Source organism: Ostrinia nubilalis, chromosome 17 (assembly GCF_963855985.1).
Source record: "Ostrinia nubilalis chromosome 17, ilOstNubi1.1, whole genome shotgun sequence".
Classification (NCBI taxonomy): domain Eukaryota; kingdom Metazoa; phylum Arthropoda; class Insecta; order Lepidoptera; family Crambidae; genus Ostrinia; species Ostrinia nubilalis.
In genome coordinates, this window is record NC_087104.1 from 8,451,403 (window position 1) to 8,468,719 (window position 17,317).

General features: G+C 40.1%; 1 protein-coding gene and 1 long non-coding RNA gene across 2 annotated transcripts; one reads left to right on the forward strand and one right to left on the reverse strand.

Annotated features, from left to right (window-relative positions):
* The first annotated feature begins 282 nt into the window (after positions 1-282).
* Positions 283-6,839, forward strand: LOC135080010 (uncharacterized). Its single transcript, XM_063974679.1, has 5 exons — positions 283-378; positions 1,141-1,288; positions 2,463-3,623; positions 4,954-5,089; positions 5,744-6,839. Exons 1-5 carry the CDS (start codon positions 328-330, stop codon positions 5,946-5,948), a joined length of 1,701 nt encoding a protein of 566 aa, XP_063830749.1. The 5' UTR covers positions 283-327; the 3' UTR covers positions 5,949-6,839.
* A 4,197-nt stretch (positions 6,840-11,036) lies between these two features.
* Positions 11,037-12,366, reverse strand: LOC135079777 (uncharacterized). The gene is made up of 3 exons (XR_010258897.1): positions 12,332-12,366; positions 11,784-11,826; positions 11,037-11,371 (listed from the first exon to the last, which is right to left on the reverse strand). It is a non-coding gene; the product is annotated as an uncharacterized LOC135079777 (long non-coding RNA).
* Between the last annotated feature and the right edge of the window lie 4,951 nt (positions 12,367-17,317).

A 17,317-nucleotide genomic window follows, 5' to 3' on the forward strand; every position in this document is an offset into this window, starting at 1 on the left:
TGGCACTGGACGCTCCCATCTGCCCCGACATGGTGGCGGCCATCTCACGGGACGCGCTCGTGGCGCAGTGCGAGTGCCAGGTTAGTGAACCCGAGCCCTTGAGTAGGCGGGGGACAGTGGGGTGTTACAAACCGGCGGGAGCGGGGCGGCTGGCACTGGACGCTCCCATCTGCCCCGACATGGTGGCGGCCATCTCCCGGGATGCGCTCGTGGCGCAGTGCGAGTGCCAGGTCAGTGACCCGAGCCCTTGAGTAGGCGGGGCCAGTGGGGCGTTAGAAGCCGGCGGGCGCGGGGCGGCTGGCACTCGACGCTCCCATCTGCCCCGACATGGTAGCGGCCATCTCCCGCGACGCGCTCGTGGCGCAGTGCGAGTGCCAGGTCAGTGACCCGAGCCCTTGAGTAGGCGGGGCCAGTGGGGCGTTAGAAGCCGGCGGGCGCGGGGCGGCTGGCACTGGACGCTCCCATCTGCATGGTGGCGGCCACATCTCGGGACGCGCTCGTGGCGTAGTGTGAGTGCCAGGTCAGTAACTCACTTTCAGCTAGCTTGGGGTAAGAGAAAATGGTGTTAAGACGGAGGCTTCGATATTCTAAGACTGCTAGGTGTTGGCGTATAGATGAGATGCGATAACAAGCTGATGGGCGGCGGCTATACTCGGACTTTCCCTATGGTATTGATTGGATCAGAAATTAGGAGATCCTTAGGATAAACATAGCCAAATTTAAGTGGCAGAAGGTGGGACGGGACACAGCTCGTAAAAATGTGCCGGCATAATAAACATTCTGTTCACTAGAGCAGTGTTTTTCAACCTGTGGGTCGCGACCCCCTGGGGGGTCGCCAAGCCTCTATAGGGGGGTCGCAAGAGGTCATAAAAACTACCTCAGTAAAAAAAACATTAGTTACAAAGACAGATTTATCCGAAATCTTAATTATGCAATTGCATTAAAATGTTGTATGGATTGAAGTATTCGGTCCATACAAACATCTTTGTAACGTTATAAAATGCATGAAAAAAAAGCGAACGGTCGGGGGGTCGCCAAATATTTTTTCATACGGGAGTCGTGTCATGAAAAAGGTTGAAAATCACTGCACTAGAGTATCCAAGGTTCTGGTCAAGTTTTGATCAAAGTTTTTTGTTCCAGATTATGTCTCAAGTGTGGGAGGCGGTATGGGGCGGTGGCGCGCGTGTTTCATGGGCTGACGTGTGCCGGGAGCGCGCCGCACGCGCTTCTGACGCCGCCGCCGCCGCCGCGAGACTTGCCGCCGCCGCTGATGGCGCTAATGTGCACGGTATGAGTGATAGAGAATCGGCCTTATGTCTGTTGGTATAGATCAGGTGTGGCCAACCGGTCGATCGCGACTATTAGTCCAGTCGATCGTGGCAAGGCAAAAAATACTACATGATTGTGTATGTACTAAACTATGCTGTTTCATTTAAAATTTCAAGAAGTATGTAAGTGGTAGATCACCCAGGGTTTCGTTAGTAAACAGTAGATCTTATGTCTAATCAAGTTGGCCACCCCTGGTATAGATAGATAATGTCGCAGGTGTGGGAACGTGGTGTGTGCCGCCTTCGCCGCCGTTGACGGTGCTAATTTTCACGGTACAGGTGGGTCAGCCTTAGATCTTGTAGTTCTATAGTCTGGTCTGTGAGCACGTAGAATTTTGTCTAACGACCCCAAGCTGCCCATCCTTATCGCTCGCGTGTAATTATGTTGCTGTCGCGCTCGCATACTCACTGCGGGCGCCCGTCGCACAGTCGCGACAGCAATATAATTACGCGCGAGCGATAAGGATGGGTAGCTTGGGGTCATTGGACAAAATTCTACGTGCTCACAGACCGGGCTTTAGATTGTCTCAAGTGTGGGAGGCGGTATGGAGCGGTGGCGCGCGTGTTTCATGGGCCGACGTGTGCCGGGAGAGAGCCGCACGCGCTTCTGACGCCGCCACCGCCGCCGCCGCGAGACTTGCCGCCGCCGCTGATGGTGCTAATGTGCACGGTATGAGTGATAGAGAATCATCGGCGTTATGCTATAATGAATAAGAGCTATTCGTGCACTTTGCTTACCAGTGTCGAGAGTAGGTACAGTGTGTTTTATTTTTTTATTGAAGTGCTTTTTTATTGAATTTAGGCTTCGTGCAAGTGTCTTCATTTATTTCTTACATAATTGGATTAATTTTAAACTTTCGCGTTGCATAATTGAATTAATTTAAACAAGTTTTAACGCGATACGCGGATAGGTAACATTGAAATATAACTTGTATTTGCCTGAAGTTTCGAGCGAGTTGCACCGGCCCTGGTTACAGGCTGACAGTCAGTTAATTCAATACATAATTGGAATCATTTATTGGGTCATCGAAAATAGATATCACTGACTATTTTGCCAAACTGAAGATTCAGCTAATTCCGAATGTGGACGGAATGTGGACGGTCTGACTTTAATAAGAAAAATCCTTGTTTCAGGTTCAGAAATATATTCAAACATACCCGTGACGGTGACCGACATCCACCACCGGAGCCGGCTAGTTGATACCCGGTACCCCCGCTACAACGAGACCTCGTTCGACGAGCCCCTCCCTCCCATGCACCCCCCCTACGCGGTGCCCCCCCACCTCATGTACCCCCTGCCCCACGACATCCCCGTCACCGTGACCAGCCAGCTTGTCATGACCCCCTACGGAGTCCCCTACTACTACCCAGTCCAAGCACCCTATATGATCCCCACACCAGTCTACGCGCCTATAAAACAAGCCACTAACGTACCTATCAACGGATACCCCCCCACTACACAATATAACAGGTATCCTTCTGTACCCACTGCCCAGCTCATCGAACTCGACTCCCCGTCCGTTTACGAAAACGGCCGCTTTGACAAACACCGGGACGATGACCGAAGTCACAGAAGAAGCAGGCAGCCCGAAAGTTCGAGAAGGAATAGCACGTCAAAGTCAGGATTCAGTGACGTGTCGCTCCCTAGTTTACCGCGGTCTGACACTCAACCGGCCTTGAGCAAAGCGAGGGAAGACGGGATGGGAACTTACGAGAGCTGGGATTACGTGTTTCGAAATCTTTCGAGCAAAGAGCAGGACGGGGAGACTCGGAGCCGGTATTCCCCGTCTCTGGATCGGGATTCCCGGACGCTGGACCGGTTAGACCGGGAGGAGAGGCGGGCGAAGTATCAGCCGACCACCCTCGATTTGGAAGACGGCTTGCAAGCGCTAAACATCGACAGATCCTACGACGAGGACGCGTACCGGACGGCAAAAGTCAACGAGAATTTGATGCGATTGAAACAGGAGCAGGAGTTGAAGCGAGCTAAGCAGTTAGCTAGAAAGCAGATGGACGAGCGAAAGCCTAAGAAACTGGAGCCTATTAAATCCGACGCGTTGATATCGACTAAAGTGGCGCCCGACAAAGTCAAACTTTTAAGTAAGAAGGACGTGAAAGATAGGAAGGAGGTGATAAAGCAGCAGAGTTCGATGAACGGGTCGGTGGCAAGTGTGGAGGCCAAGAAAGTGCGGAAACCAGCCAAGCTCGTCGCGGCCGAGGCCGAGCGGCCCGCGCGTCCCGCCAAGCCACTTGAGAATGGACACAGCAGCGGACATAGTTCGAAAACGACGCCTGGTGAGTTTATTTTCTGTACTTATTCTTGCGAAATATTCAGTTCAGATTAAGACATGGTTTTGAAACTTGATTCCTAATTAGAAACCCGCTTGAAAGGATTTTTTTTACTGTTTTGTCTGATTTAATTGGAAATATAATACAAAGGCAGTTGTTTTTCAGCTAGAATATTTTAAAAAAAATACTACTAAAATACCTTTTTTCTACTTCTTCTTCTGTAGACTGTAGGTAGTAGCTTAAATCTTCGTCTTTGTGAATAATAAATAAATCACAGGTTTAGACACTACATAATTCGCTATAGTAAATATTTTGATTCGATTAAATGGCATAAGTCAACAATTTTACAAGTAACTTATAAGATGTAGCAAAGCGATAACGATCTTAAATCCAAATCGAACGCTTCAAGCACAGATCTTGAGGTATTAAGGCTATCTAGTCCAGTCATTTAAGCTTAAATTAGGTAAGAATCTCGGAATTAGAGATACCCAGCTGTAAGTCTGTAAATACTTGTATATTGACACCCTAAAAGTTGTCTCAAAACCTACATATGGTAGGGTGTAAGCAACTATAAAATTTTAAGGTCAAAGGTCACAAAAATCGGTTTTTTGCGCTTTTTTTGGAAATATCTCATTTCCTATGGGTTTTTTGCTATTTGTATTTATTATCAATATTGTAGAATACTAAATTCTCTACAAATTTTGTTTAAAAATTTTTTTTATACGGTGAACCGTTTTCGAGATAGAGGGCGGAGAGCGCGCGGTCACTGCATCAAAATCAAAAATCAAAATCAAAATCTGTCTGTCTGTCTGTCCGTCTGTATGTTCCTTATAGAAACAAAAACTACTCGACGGATTTTAACGAAACTTGGTACAATTATTCTTCATACACCTGGGCAGGTTATAGTTTACTTAGGAATTCCCACGGGAACAGGAATTAGCGGGAAAATCCTTTTGTATGAAAAATCTAAACCGCTTAAGTAGACCTGAAGTGATGCAGTGACCGCGCGCTCTCCGCCCTCTATCTCGAAAACGGTTCACCGTATAAAAAAAGTTTTTAAACAAAATTTGTAGAGAATTTAGTATTCTACAATATTGATAATAAATACAAATAGCAAAAAACCCACAGGAAATGAGATATTTCTAAAAAAAGCGCAAAAAACCGATTTTTGTGACCGTTGACCTTGAAATTTAATAGTTGCTTACACCCTACCATATGTAGGTTTTGAGACAACTTTTAGGGTGTCAATATACACGTATTTACAGACTTACAGCTGGGTATCTCGAATTCCGAGGTGAACTTACTATAATGACTGGACTAATCCTTATTTCCACAGCACCGCCGCAGGCGAATTACGACCTTAAGGCGCAACTAATAGTGTCGCTGGACGAGCCCGACGCGCGCCGCTCGCCGCCGCGTCCCGTTGCCAACGGGGACCCCCCTCGCCCCGCCTCAGCCGCGAAGCGCGACAGGTCAGTTAATATAAAATCTTAAAATCTTAATACACTTGCTCGCTTCTATGACTAAGTTTCTTCCGCCACTTCTTCTCAGCACCAGCCCATTATGTTGTCCCGAAGTGGTGATAGGGCAAGCTATTATTTGGGACATGTACAAGTGCCCAGGAAAAGGCCTAAAGATTCAAGATCTGCATGCGTTGGTGTGGTTGAAGCTTAAGTGCTGAATAACTATTTGATTTGATGTTTCGAAGAAGTTAGCAGAAGTTCAAAAAATTATAATTTAGATTAGTATTGCACGAAACCAAGTATAATTCGTATCTTCACAATCTTATTCAATTAAGCTCGATCGACTTTGCGAGTAGTATATTTGGGCCATAATATGGAATTTACACAGCGCCCTCTAGCCCGTAACTAAGCAAAGCTTGTATCACATAGGATCACCGTTATCAGCCAATGCTGATACAATGTGATACAATGAGGGCCGTATTTACACCTCCCTTGTTCTGCATAAAAAACTACTTGGTAACATTAGCGAGTGACAGCACCTAACAAACTGGTGAGCGTTAAAATGGTTGGTAGCCCATAAGTTATTACATAAGTGCATGATCTCCTTTTTTATTTAGCGTTTACCTGGGATCTAGTGTTAACATCAAACCCACTCCCTTCCAGGTGGGAATGCTCCACGTGCACCTACCTCAACAAAGACACAGTGGCCGCCTGCGAGATGTGCGGTAAGTCCAAGCGAGGGCCTGAGATCCAGCCGCTAACCTCAGGCGGTCGCGAATGCCCCGCCTGCACGCTCGTCAACCGACGGGACGCGAGGGTTTGCGACGCCTGCGGCACCAGTTTAGACCACTGTCCTACGTATATTTAAACGGTTAAGGGCGCTTTTCGCTTGGAAATTACGATTGTGTTTTGTTTTCATTCGATGGAGGAAAGTAAACGACGATTGTCTTTTGTTTTGATCGGTGTAAAGAAACGCACATTACGCACATATTGCAGCAGGCTGTCACAGATTGTACAGTAACAGTAGCATACATTTTGACAAGGAAACACGAAGAAAAAATAATAAAATGAAAACAAACTGAGCAGTGCTACTCTGTGCGACTTGGTGCCACTTTTGACCCTTCTTATTTTTGCATTAATAATAGGCACTTAAAGGTTACAAGCTTACAAGACAGATATGTATCATCCTAGATTGCTTCCCACTTAACATCAGGTGCGATTGTGGTCAAATACCTGCCTTGTTATGCATAGAAAATCCTACTACTGCTTCGGAACAGTACTATCGCATCATGCATTTTTGAGCATTTAATAATAAAATCCAATTTCCAATAATAACATTTAATCCAATACCAATCTGTTCTTTCCAAGCGAAATTGTGTAATTCTCAGCGATAGGCCTAGGTGCGTTCTTATGATCGGAAAGTTTGTATCGGGTTGCCAACTTATGTCTAATCATTTTAGTATTTATTTTAATAGATTAGGTTTTGTAAGTTTCTTTAGCACAAACTACGATTGCCAATTTTTTAACGAGGAATGTTACGTTCTGAAACGAGATTTGTGTTTATTTTCGTAATTATTTTTGGCAATACAACATAATTATTTCTTGCAGGAAGTAATAAGATCAGCTGTAATGTTACTTTTCTATTACCTTCTGCTAAGAAAATGTTATAGTAAACATGTATTGTTAAACGGTATTATAAGCTAAATGTTAAATTCATGTTTCCTAAATATAATACGGATACCTATCATTAAGTTTGGCGTTCTAATATATTTTGACAGATGGCTTATTTACATGCTTGTTTAGCATATAAATTAACGTAATTATAATCTACGTGAGAGTATACTAAAAATATAAACAAAATTCAATTCTTATATGTATATTTCAAAATTGGTAACGATTGGAAATGATGTTAAAAACGTATGTGTACAACATACATATTATTATACCTATTTAAAATTAATGTTAAGTTTATAAATCTAATGCTACATAATTTATTATCGTTTCACAAAAAATAAAACGAGATTGTAATTTTGTATCGGATTATTTAAAGCATCAAGCTTGTTTAATCGACATTCCTCATATTGCTCATCATTTCGAAAAACGATTCGACTAATGATCATTCTGTGTTTGAAACAATAATTATATTGTTTAAAAAATGCATATCACACAAGTGATATTGATGTTTGAATATAAAATATCTTAAATGTCGTTCGGTGTTGTTGAACTCAAAATAGAACTATTTCTTTCAAATACAGTTTGTCATTCAAATACAGTATTCGATTGCGGATTGTTAAAATTATAAATAATCAGTTATAATTAAATTATAAAAGTTACGTATTTTTAATAAAGTACAGACGAGAGGCACAGTGGTTTAGAAATGGGATAAAATATGCAAAAAAAGATTCTCTAAGAAATTAAAAAATGCAATGTATCTATTAGATTCAATTGTATTGTGCAAAGGCCACACAAAAAGTTCTTTTTATAACTGGGAAAAAATGTATTTACTTCGATTAAATATAATTTTGTTTGGTGCAATTTAGATCAATTTCACAAGAGGCAAAAACTGTAGAGGCGAATATTATGTATATTGTATTTCCGCCATTTATTTCGTTTCTGAACCACTGCGAGTTAGCTCCTGATAAGATAATTTTACAGATTTTTGATGTCTCGCAGAATCCATCGGGGCTTCTTGGTATTATCTGTTATTGTTTTCGTTTTGAGTTGTCCGTTTTTCCTAAAGTGATATATGCCATGATGTTTTCAGAGATCGAAATACGTTTACGTAGTGATCAATTTCGTTAACATAGTGATAACGTGGCTATAAACTAATTTGTGTCGTCTTCAACATAAAAAGAACTTGTGACGCAGTACAGGACTACAAGTATGTATCTAGTAACTCATATTGAGCCAAAAGGAGTCTAGTTCTTCGTCGACAATGCATAAACAAATAATTGTTAAAATCATAATAGATTCATATTGTTTATAGGTTGCTATTAACTTATTTGTGCTGTGTACTGTGGGGAACATTTTGTATTTATTTTTATACAGACCGTCATTATTTTTGTTCGCGACTGTCGTTTCGCCACACAGGGTAACCTAACATGGGCGCGCGGCTATTGTTAATTCGGATAGATATTTATTTATGTATTATATTGTATGGCCACGAAAGAGGGCGTGCGAGTTGAAATTATCTCGAAATTATATTATAAATAAATAGTGTTCGTTTATTCGCCTTCTAAAATGCTTTAATGTTAGTTGAAAAAAATAGATAACGCTTTTATTTTTGTTTTCTTTTTTGATAAATTATTGATCTGTGTATATAATTGTTAGTGTTTGTAAATAGTAGATATTAAATATATTTATTTAGACAACGCAGTTTGTGATTTTTAACTTATGTTGGGATGAATAAACGTTTAAAATCATAAATTAATCAATAGTTACGAGGACATCAATAAAGGTGCAATTGTTGAACATTGTATGTAATTTTATAATCACAGTTTACGACGATGTGCACAGTGTATTATAAAGTATCGAGGATAGTACACGGAGAGTCAAGTAGCGTTAGGCAGTAAATAAAGCACTGAGGACGTGTATTTTTCTATTTACGAAAAGTAGATTTCTCATACAAACCAGTTTGTAAAACAAGTTGTGCTTCACATTAAGTTGCCTTTAGTTGATTCGAGAAGACTTAAATTATTGTAAAGCAAAAATTATAATAGATAAACAGATAGGAGAAATTATGTCCCTTATATTAATAAAAAATAAATAATACTGTTTTTCAATTTGGATTTTCATTTCGTTGTACTTCAAAACCTTCCACGCGCAGGTACGTTTAAAATTGCTTATTATTTCTGAGTCGGGACGCTGGATCGATTGTAAATTGGTAATCGAGCAGAGAAATAGATCGATTATTATTTACTCGAACCTTACGCTCGTGCCTTACGTTTTGCCTACGAGCAGCTAAACGTACATTACCTAACAAACTCGCCATAAGTTACTCTATCTATACTTAAACAGAATCTTAAAAGAAAGGCGTCGAGATGAGATGTGATTTTTTTTCCTACAAATTAATTACGAAGAAGATTAATATTACGATACATATCACAAAGTTTCTTAAATAGTCAGTCTGGTTATCGTGAGTTTTCTATGTCCGGAGTTGGAATTGGAATTTTCCTTGTGATCATGGATACGCTTGATGACTTTTGGAATGAGTCCGCTACTGGAACCGCCCTGCTTGTCGTGACTGTGAGCAAGAACTTTTCCAAGTAGCCCGGGGCTGTCGTGGCTGTTGTGGTCATCGTTGCCTGAAAAAATAAGAGAAATAATTTAAAGCACTGTGAAAAAAAAGCATTGCAAATTTTTGACGAAGTAGTTGTATCCCCGCAATGATAAAAGTGGACAATTTTTTTTTATGTGACAGGAGGCAAACGAGCAGACGGATCACCTGATGGTAAGTGATTACCGTCGCCCATACAAATGGGAAAGAATATTAGCAATTTTCATCCCCTCCGGTGTCACGGGTGACAATTGAACATAAAAGCTGTGATATAAGGTCCAGTTGTCCCCTCTGCTTTGGCACGAATCAGAAGGGAACAGTTGGGAAATGTGTAACCCGGTCGACAACTGGAAAGATAATTCCCAATTGTCGACCGGTAGAGGAGACAACTTAGAATAATTGGTTTATCTCGTCGAACAGGGTTTTGCTTGATATGGTTAATGAGTGGAAAGTGAACAGTTACCAACCTGGTGCGGCCAACGCCACAGCTACTAGCGCCATTGCGATAATCTGAAATAAAATAAAAATAATTATAATTATAGGTATATCTCTAGTTTGAAGCGACAATAGCCCAAAGTTGTCGGTGTCGTCGAGTCCGAATCTAGTGGTCGCTGGGTTATTGTAATTGTGGTGATCGTGTGGATTTCATCACGGATTTCGATTTTTATAGGCGCGGCTTTTACCGCATGTCCCGTGTGCGTATTCCACGCAGAATCTTGTATGAAGAGAGTAGATACGTAAATAGATAAAATGCTTTTGAAAAAAAAAAATAGTTAACCGGAACCGAGAAAAAATAGACAATGAAAAATTAAAAAAAACGGCAATTGAGGTCTTAAGAAAAGGTTATAAAAAATGGATCCTTACCAGAACCTGGACCTTGGCCATATTAAAATCCTAATGTTGTCTTTACACTTTACACAATCCCACACACTGTGGGATAATTTTGATAAGCACGGCTTTTATAGGTGGTAGCTAAGGTCCTAAGGTACGGAAGACTTCTTAACATGTCGCGGTCATTTGAGAAAATATGGGATTCTCTAAATGGCTAGACATAATTTAAGTAGCTGATAATAATTTTCATCATGAAATTGCTATGTTAAAAGAAAAGTGGTCGCACGAAATTTTGAAAAAGAACTAATGTTTCAATTAACTCGATCTCCCCATTTCTAAATGAATGAATAAAAGAAATAAAATCTGGTTGCATTCAATTACCAAAAGAGATGACCAAAAAATCTCCAGAATAGCCAGAAACATAGCAAGTTTCATGTAATCCTTTATGAAATAGTAACTATGACATTATCAGATCTTTTGAAAATGTGTGATTTCATATTGTACTGCAACCTTGTACGTTGAACTTATGTTTTTTATGCAGAGCAATGCTGAACTGGTTTGATTTTGAACTTTGTACTTACTCGAGTTAAGTTTACAAGCGATTATGAGTCTTCTACAATTCGATTTAAAAAGTATTCAATACCTACATCATATCAAATGGTTCTGGGTTCTAGTGTTGACTACTCAATAGTACTGTTTAAAAACAATGTTCTGGGTGCGGTTCTATCAAAACCTACCTCCCGACCATAGGTACTATTTATAAGACAATCATAAAAGAAAAACGTCGAGGTTAGATGTATTATTATTTTATTTAGTACAAAATTAATAATTAAATAGTATTTACCACATTAAGAATCAAACATTTTAAACAGTGGATTGGTTATCGTGATTCTTGGACGTGGACATTGGTGCGTGCACTCTGCGATTGGAAATTTTGGAATCACTGTGTTTGTGATCACCGACATGTTTGAGGACCTTTGCTACAGGTCCGTCACCAGCACCGCCGTGTTCATGAATGTGAGAAAGAACTTTTCCAACAGGCCCGTTTCTGGCACCGCCGTTTTCGTGATTGTGAGAAAGAACTTTCCCAAGATGTCCGTTACTGACACCACCGTGTTCGTGACTATGAGCAAGAACTTTTTCAAGAAATCCGGGGCTGTCGTGGCTCTTGTGGTCATCATCATCTGAAAAATAGATAGAGAATAATGAAAAAGTAAATAGGTAGCCCATTTTTCACTGGCTGTATCTCCGCAATCACCCTCTAGTGGCAGTAATACATGGTAGTACCTAGTCCGGCGGTTGTTAGTTCGGTTGACCTAAAGTAAATCCTTAAATTAGCTATAAACTATAGCAAAGTTAGCTGTACACAGTATAGAAACGCTTAAGATTTAAAAAAAAACTGAAAATGAAGCAACATTTTCGCACTCTAGCAGCACGGTTTTCAGGGTTGCACATTTTGGGTATTTAAATTAAAGATCTACCCTTTACTCTGAAGGGGCTAAGCAACACAAAAAAAACTTAGATTAGTACATGCGCGTTTTTTATTGAATTCGATTTTGGTCAAATAAATAGTAACATGTACAAAAAGGTACCAACCAGGGGCGGCTAACGCCACAGCCACCAGCGCCATTGCAATAATCTGAAATGAACAGTCATAACAATTTTATCTCTAAATTAACTATTAAATCTTAATACATAGATTCGGATGGACACGGATACATAGATGGAGCGGGCCATGCTTGGAGTTTCCCTGCGTGATCGAATCAGAAATGAGGAGATCCGCAGGAGAACCAAAGTGATCGACATAGCTCGCAGAATTGCTAAAATTAAGTGGCAGTGGGCGGGGCACATAGCTCGTAGAGACGATGGCCGTTGGGGCAGAAAAGTTCTCGAGTGGCGACCACGGGCTGGAAGACGCAGCGTGGGCAGGCCTCCTACTAGGTGGACCGACGATCTGGTAAAGGTCGCGGGAAGAGCCTGGATGCGGGCAGCGCAGGACCGTGCATTGTGGAAAACCTTGGAGGAGGCCTTTGTCCAGCAGTGGACGTCATTTGGCTGAAACGAACGAAAGAACGAACATATTCAGTAGTCTTGTAGGATTTATGTAATTTGTTATAATAAAAAAAAAGTAACTAGGTCCTTACCAGAAACTTGACCATATTATAATCTATTGTTGTCTTTACTCAAGAACTGTAGGATAATTTTGACGGGCACGACTTATATAGGTGGTGGATTACCCTTCTCAATCTGAATTTTCTCATCAACTCGTTTTTTGTATATTAGTTGCCTATGTTGCGGTCATTTAAGAAAAGATCAGATTCTGTAAATCGAGCGTTTTTATCATAAAATTGCTACACGGCTCTACACTATTACAATGGATGCTAAATATCCGAAAAACTTGAAAAAACTGATACTTTTTTCAATTTTAACCGCCTCAATTGTCTGGTGGTAAGAACTTAAGAAGACCACTTGCTTCAGACTCAGGGATCTCGGCTTTGTTTCCCAGTGGGGGCAAAATCGGTTGGTGGTAGGGCTTGTTCTAAGTCCGCCTGGCTCTACTATCCATCTCACCTTAGTCGATCGATCACTATAGTTACTATGACTATACTCTGATTTTTAATTCGACGGAATTTTGACATTTCAGAAGTGTTGTCAACATTGAAACATTCCCACTAAGAATGGAGAGCATTTTTACAAATTAAAAAATAATCCTTTCTTGAATTTAAGGTTTCACTTGAAAAACTAAGGCTTAAAAATGTACTGATCCTTTCAAAATGGTCATTTGAATTTTTATTATCATATTTTTGAAGTTACAAAAAAAATTGGGAAATTATTTTTCTATTACTGGACTCCCTGGCCAATAATCCATGGGTTACAAACCTTTTTTATGAAAATCCTTTTGTTAATAAAATTTAGCTTATAGCCTGACCAGGAACATAAAAACCCTCGCCATGTTGCGGAAAACTAATGGTACTAATTTCTTTTAATGGCAACAGTAACTGAAAACTTCATTGACATGTCACCTTGCATGTCAGTCTATTGCTGTCAAAGTGTAAACAAACTTTATTTTAAATGTGCGCAATTGATTTTGTGAATGATATTGCTAAAATATTTTTATAGTCGTGAAAGAAAAGTGGTTCACAATGTGTTAAAGTATTTGTCGAAGAGAAATACCAAGGGTTCGGACAATATTTTCATTGAATAATGTTTCCAACAAAGGTTGTCAAATTGACTGACATGTTTATCGTATAGTACAGTCCACTATGAAAATTAGCTGTGGTTTGTTTCAACTACCTATTTTAAAGTTTTTTGTCACTTTCTAAGTGTTGAATTTTATGGAATTGGGAAAGAAGTACCGAGTTTGAAGCGTTCATGAGCAGACATTGCAGTTGAATATTCAAGTTCTGAATTGATTATTGATGAATAATAAAATAAATCCTACTAGCTCGATTGATGGTTTCATTTAATTTATTTAAACCAGGTTACCTATAATAATATTTTTTCGTTAATTTATGAAAATATCAAATTAGCCCGTAATCCTGAATCCTGATACATAAAGTTAGCCTATTAATTTAACACAGGTACGACTGTACTCAGTGTTGCACTATCAAATGCAATTGACGCGCCTCTATGCCAGGGTTTTTATGTTCCTGGTCAGGCTATAATAAAATAATTAATTTAACAAGATGCCAATTTTATAATCCAAGTTGATTAAGATGACGATAATGATGATTGATGATCAATACATATTTTCGTTTATGTTATTAAGTTGTTTTTCTGTGTTAAAAACACGTTTTTTTCTATTTAGTCTCTAAAATGTACATAATAATTAGTGAACATTGAATTCACAAAACAAACAATAGTTCAATCTTAAAAGTTGTACTTGATGAAATTTCATTTCATATTATTTATTATTAAACAGTACTGTACCGTTATTCGAAGCCTTTATAATGAGAGTAGTGTCTGTCTTTTCCTGTTTGAGTACTAGTTTTGACGTATAATCTGCCCACGTGACTTCCGCTCCGGTCTCCCACCGCCTAAGCACGCCTCAATTAACGACACTAGCGCCACCAACGGTAGCTCGAAACTAGGTTTCGATATTCTCGCCATTGGTGTTTTAGTTCCCGTTCGAGACGGTCGTAGAATTAGCTCCGCTAGTTCGCGACCCATCTCACAGGTACTAGTCGTGACGTGATTCAGGTAAAATATTACCATCATAATGTAAGTACTTCTAAATTATTATGTACTGGCTGAAAACTTATAAAAATTACTGTGATTACTTATTTCGCAGTGTAATTTATTTTTACAACGGTGTTACCGTTCGGAGGTAGATTGCATTCAATCTAACTCAGTGTAATTTTAAATAATTATCTTTCTTCTCTAGTAATACTTGTACCTAACGGTAGTCCGTTAGACGTGTTTTAAAAGTAGCATTACTTTTTAGCAATGTTTGTTTCTAACGGTTTTTCGTTAGATATGTTTTTAAGCTAACTTTTCTTCTTAGCAATGTTCGTACCTGACGGCGTGTTCCGTTAGATGTGTTTTAAAACTAACATTCCTTTTTAGCAATGTTTGTGCCTAACGGTTTTCGTTAGATGTGTTTTAAAACTAATATTCCTTTTTAGCAATGTTCATTCCTAACGGTATAACACTCCTTTTTAGCTGTGTTTGTTCCTAAAGGTTTTCCGTTAGATGTCTTTATTTTCAAAAGGAAAGAGGAAATATTATGTCCACGTGCGGAAGAGGAGCAAGAGTTGGCGTAGAGGTCAAATCAAAGGATGGTGTGGTGGAATGTGATAGTCGCAAGATGTGATTGCTTGCTACAATAAGCTGTAAGTACCAACTTACCAATACCATTCAGACATACGAATTCCATCGGACGGATTGTGTTGATTTATAAATCAACAAAATAAATAAACGGTAAACTACCTTTATCAATATGCATCCGGGGAAAGTATGAAAACTTCCGCTAGGTAGGGTAGCGTACCGACGTACCTATTCTACCGCCATTATGGAAGTCTAACGAATGTCTTATAACCCAAGAGTGAAGTGTGCAGTTTGTCCTATTAGGATACGGTACGTAGGTATAATAATACCTTTGTGGTTTTCTTAAACTATGATTTCAGGAAAACGCTATGCTGTTACTGTGTAGAAACAGTGAGTCTGTGTAATAAACGGTGAAGGATGAACATCGTCTATTCAGCCTGATACGCAGTTTATTTGATGCTAGCGGCGTCTGGAAAATTTTTCGGCAGCAATACGATCGCAACTCTGCTCCGCAGATCGATCTGAGATTTCGCCTTATGCTAAATACCTACAGTGGAAAACTCAAACTGGCTACTCGGCAAGCTAGATGGCAGTGTAACCAAAACGCAGCAGCATAATCCTGTAGCGAGGGTAAGTTCTCTTGGAGCAAACAGGGAAAAACCAGGAGCCAGAACCTTTTCTCCCTCATCCCACCGGGATAGGAGAAAACTCAAACACTCAAGGAGTCTCATATTGAGCCAGGCAACGCCGCTCATTTTTATTTACGTCGAGAGGTCTTAGTAGGGCATTGGTCCAAACCCTCTTATTATCCCTCATCCCACTGGGATAGGAGATTACCCAAAGAGAATCGGACTCAAATCATTACATTTCGAGCCGAGCAACCTCGCTCATTTTTATTTACGTCGAGAGGTCTTAGGGCATCGCTCTAAACCCTCATGTTATCCCTCATCCCACTGGGATAGGAGATTACCCAAAGAGAACCGGACTCAAATCACTCCATTTCGAGCCGAGCAACCTCGCTCATTTTTATTTACGTCGAGAGGTCTTAGGGCATCGCTCTAAACTCTCATGACGTTATCCCTCATCCCTCTGGGATAGGAGATTACCCAAGGAGAATCGGACTCAAATCATTACATTTCGAGCCAAGCAACCTCGCTCGTTTGTATTTGCGGTTCAAAGACATGAGGGCATCGTCCTAAATCCTCATAATTTTGAAGAGTTATAGAACCCAAACGCCTTATTCCACGGCAAACGAAAATAAGTAAAGTTACCGAGTAGACATGAGTATAAAAGGTTCTGAAATTCTATTTTGCACGGCAAAATTAAAGTGATGTTGCCGGGAGGACATAAGGGCATCGCCCCAAATCCTCATAATTTTCAAGGGTTATGGAACCCTAATTAAAATGCTTTATTTCATGACAAAAGTAAGCTATTTAAGACCTGCCATGGGTAAAAGGTGGAGACAGAGATCATGAGATTACGCAAAAATTACTCGATTCGTGTCAGTTTGGCTTATTTCATTACTGCCGAGATGATACAAGGGCATTGCCCTAAACCTTCAGAATCTTGAAGGATGTTAATTAATCGGGGCCGCAGCTATACGCCCTGAATTTTTGGTACCGAACAGTTAACGCCTGGAGAAATTAAATAAACTTAAAGTAAAGTTACAACTATTGACCTGATAGTCTTTTAAATAAGGTATACATTCATAAACGCTTGGCGGGTACCACAAAGTACTGAATACTAAAATAAGTATTTTTCTGCCTATACATACCTATAGTACACCGACAGACTCATGCAAATGTTCTGACGGCAATTGATTCGCACAGAAAGAGTCGCGACATTCGCGCCCTTACCTATTGGACGACTTCATTCTGGGGTAACTCAGGACCCATCCTTGCTTCGGGGTCAGATATAACCCATGCCCCTATTGTAATAAAAGCACACAAGTCTGGATAATAAACACAATGAAGTCGGTCCTTACCTATATAAAATAAATAAACAAAATAATAACAGTCTTACAAACTAGTAACAGTAAAAGGTGAACTCCATAAATACAAAATGGCCTAACCGAGTCTCGGTTACCAAAAACATGCAGATCAAGTCACGTAACGTTACAAATCCTAAAGCATTGGCTCTTCTCATGTTATAACACTACAATTCATGATTTGCGTGAGGCAAAGAGCATTTTAACCGCCAACTTGAGGCGCTCATGGCACCCAATACCAAATACTTATGATCCACAATAACCAAAAGTATAAAGCTTATCTGAGCTTAAAACAAATTGGGCACGCTGCATGGTAACGCATTTCGCAATTTAATTTCACTGTACAAAGAAAACAGTGACTTTAGTAAACCGTACT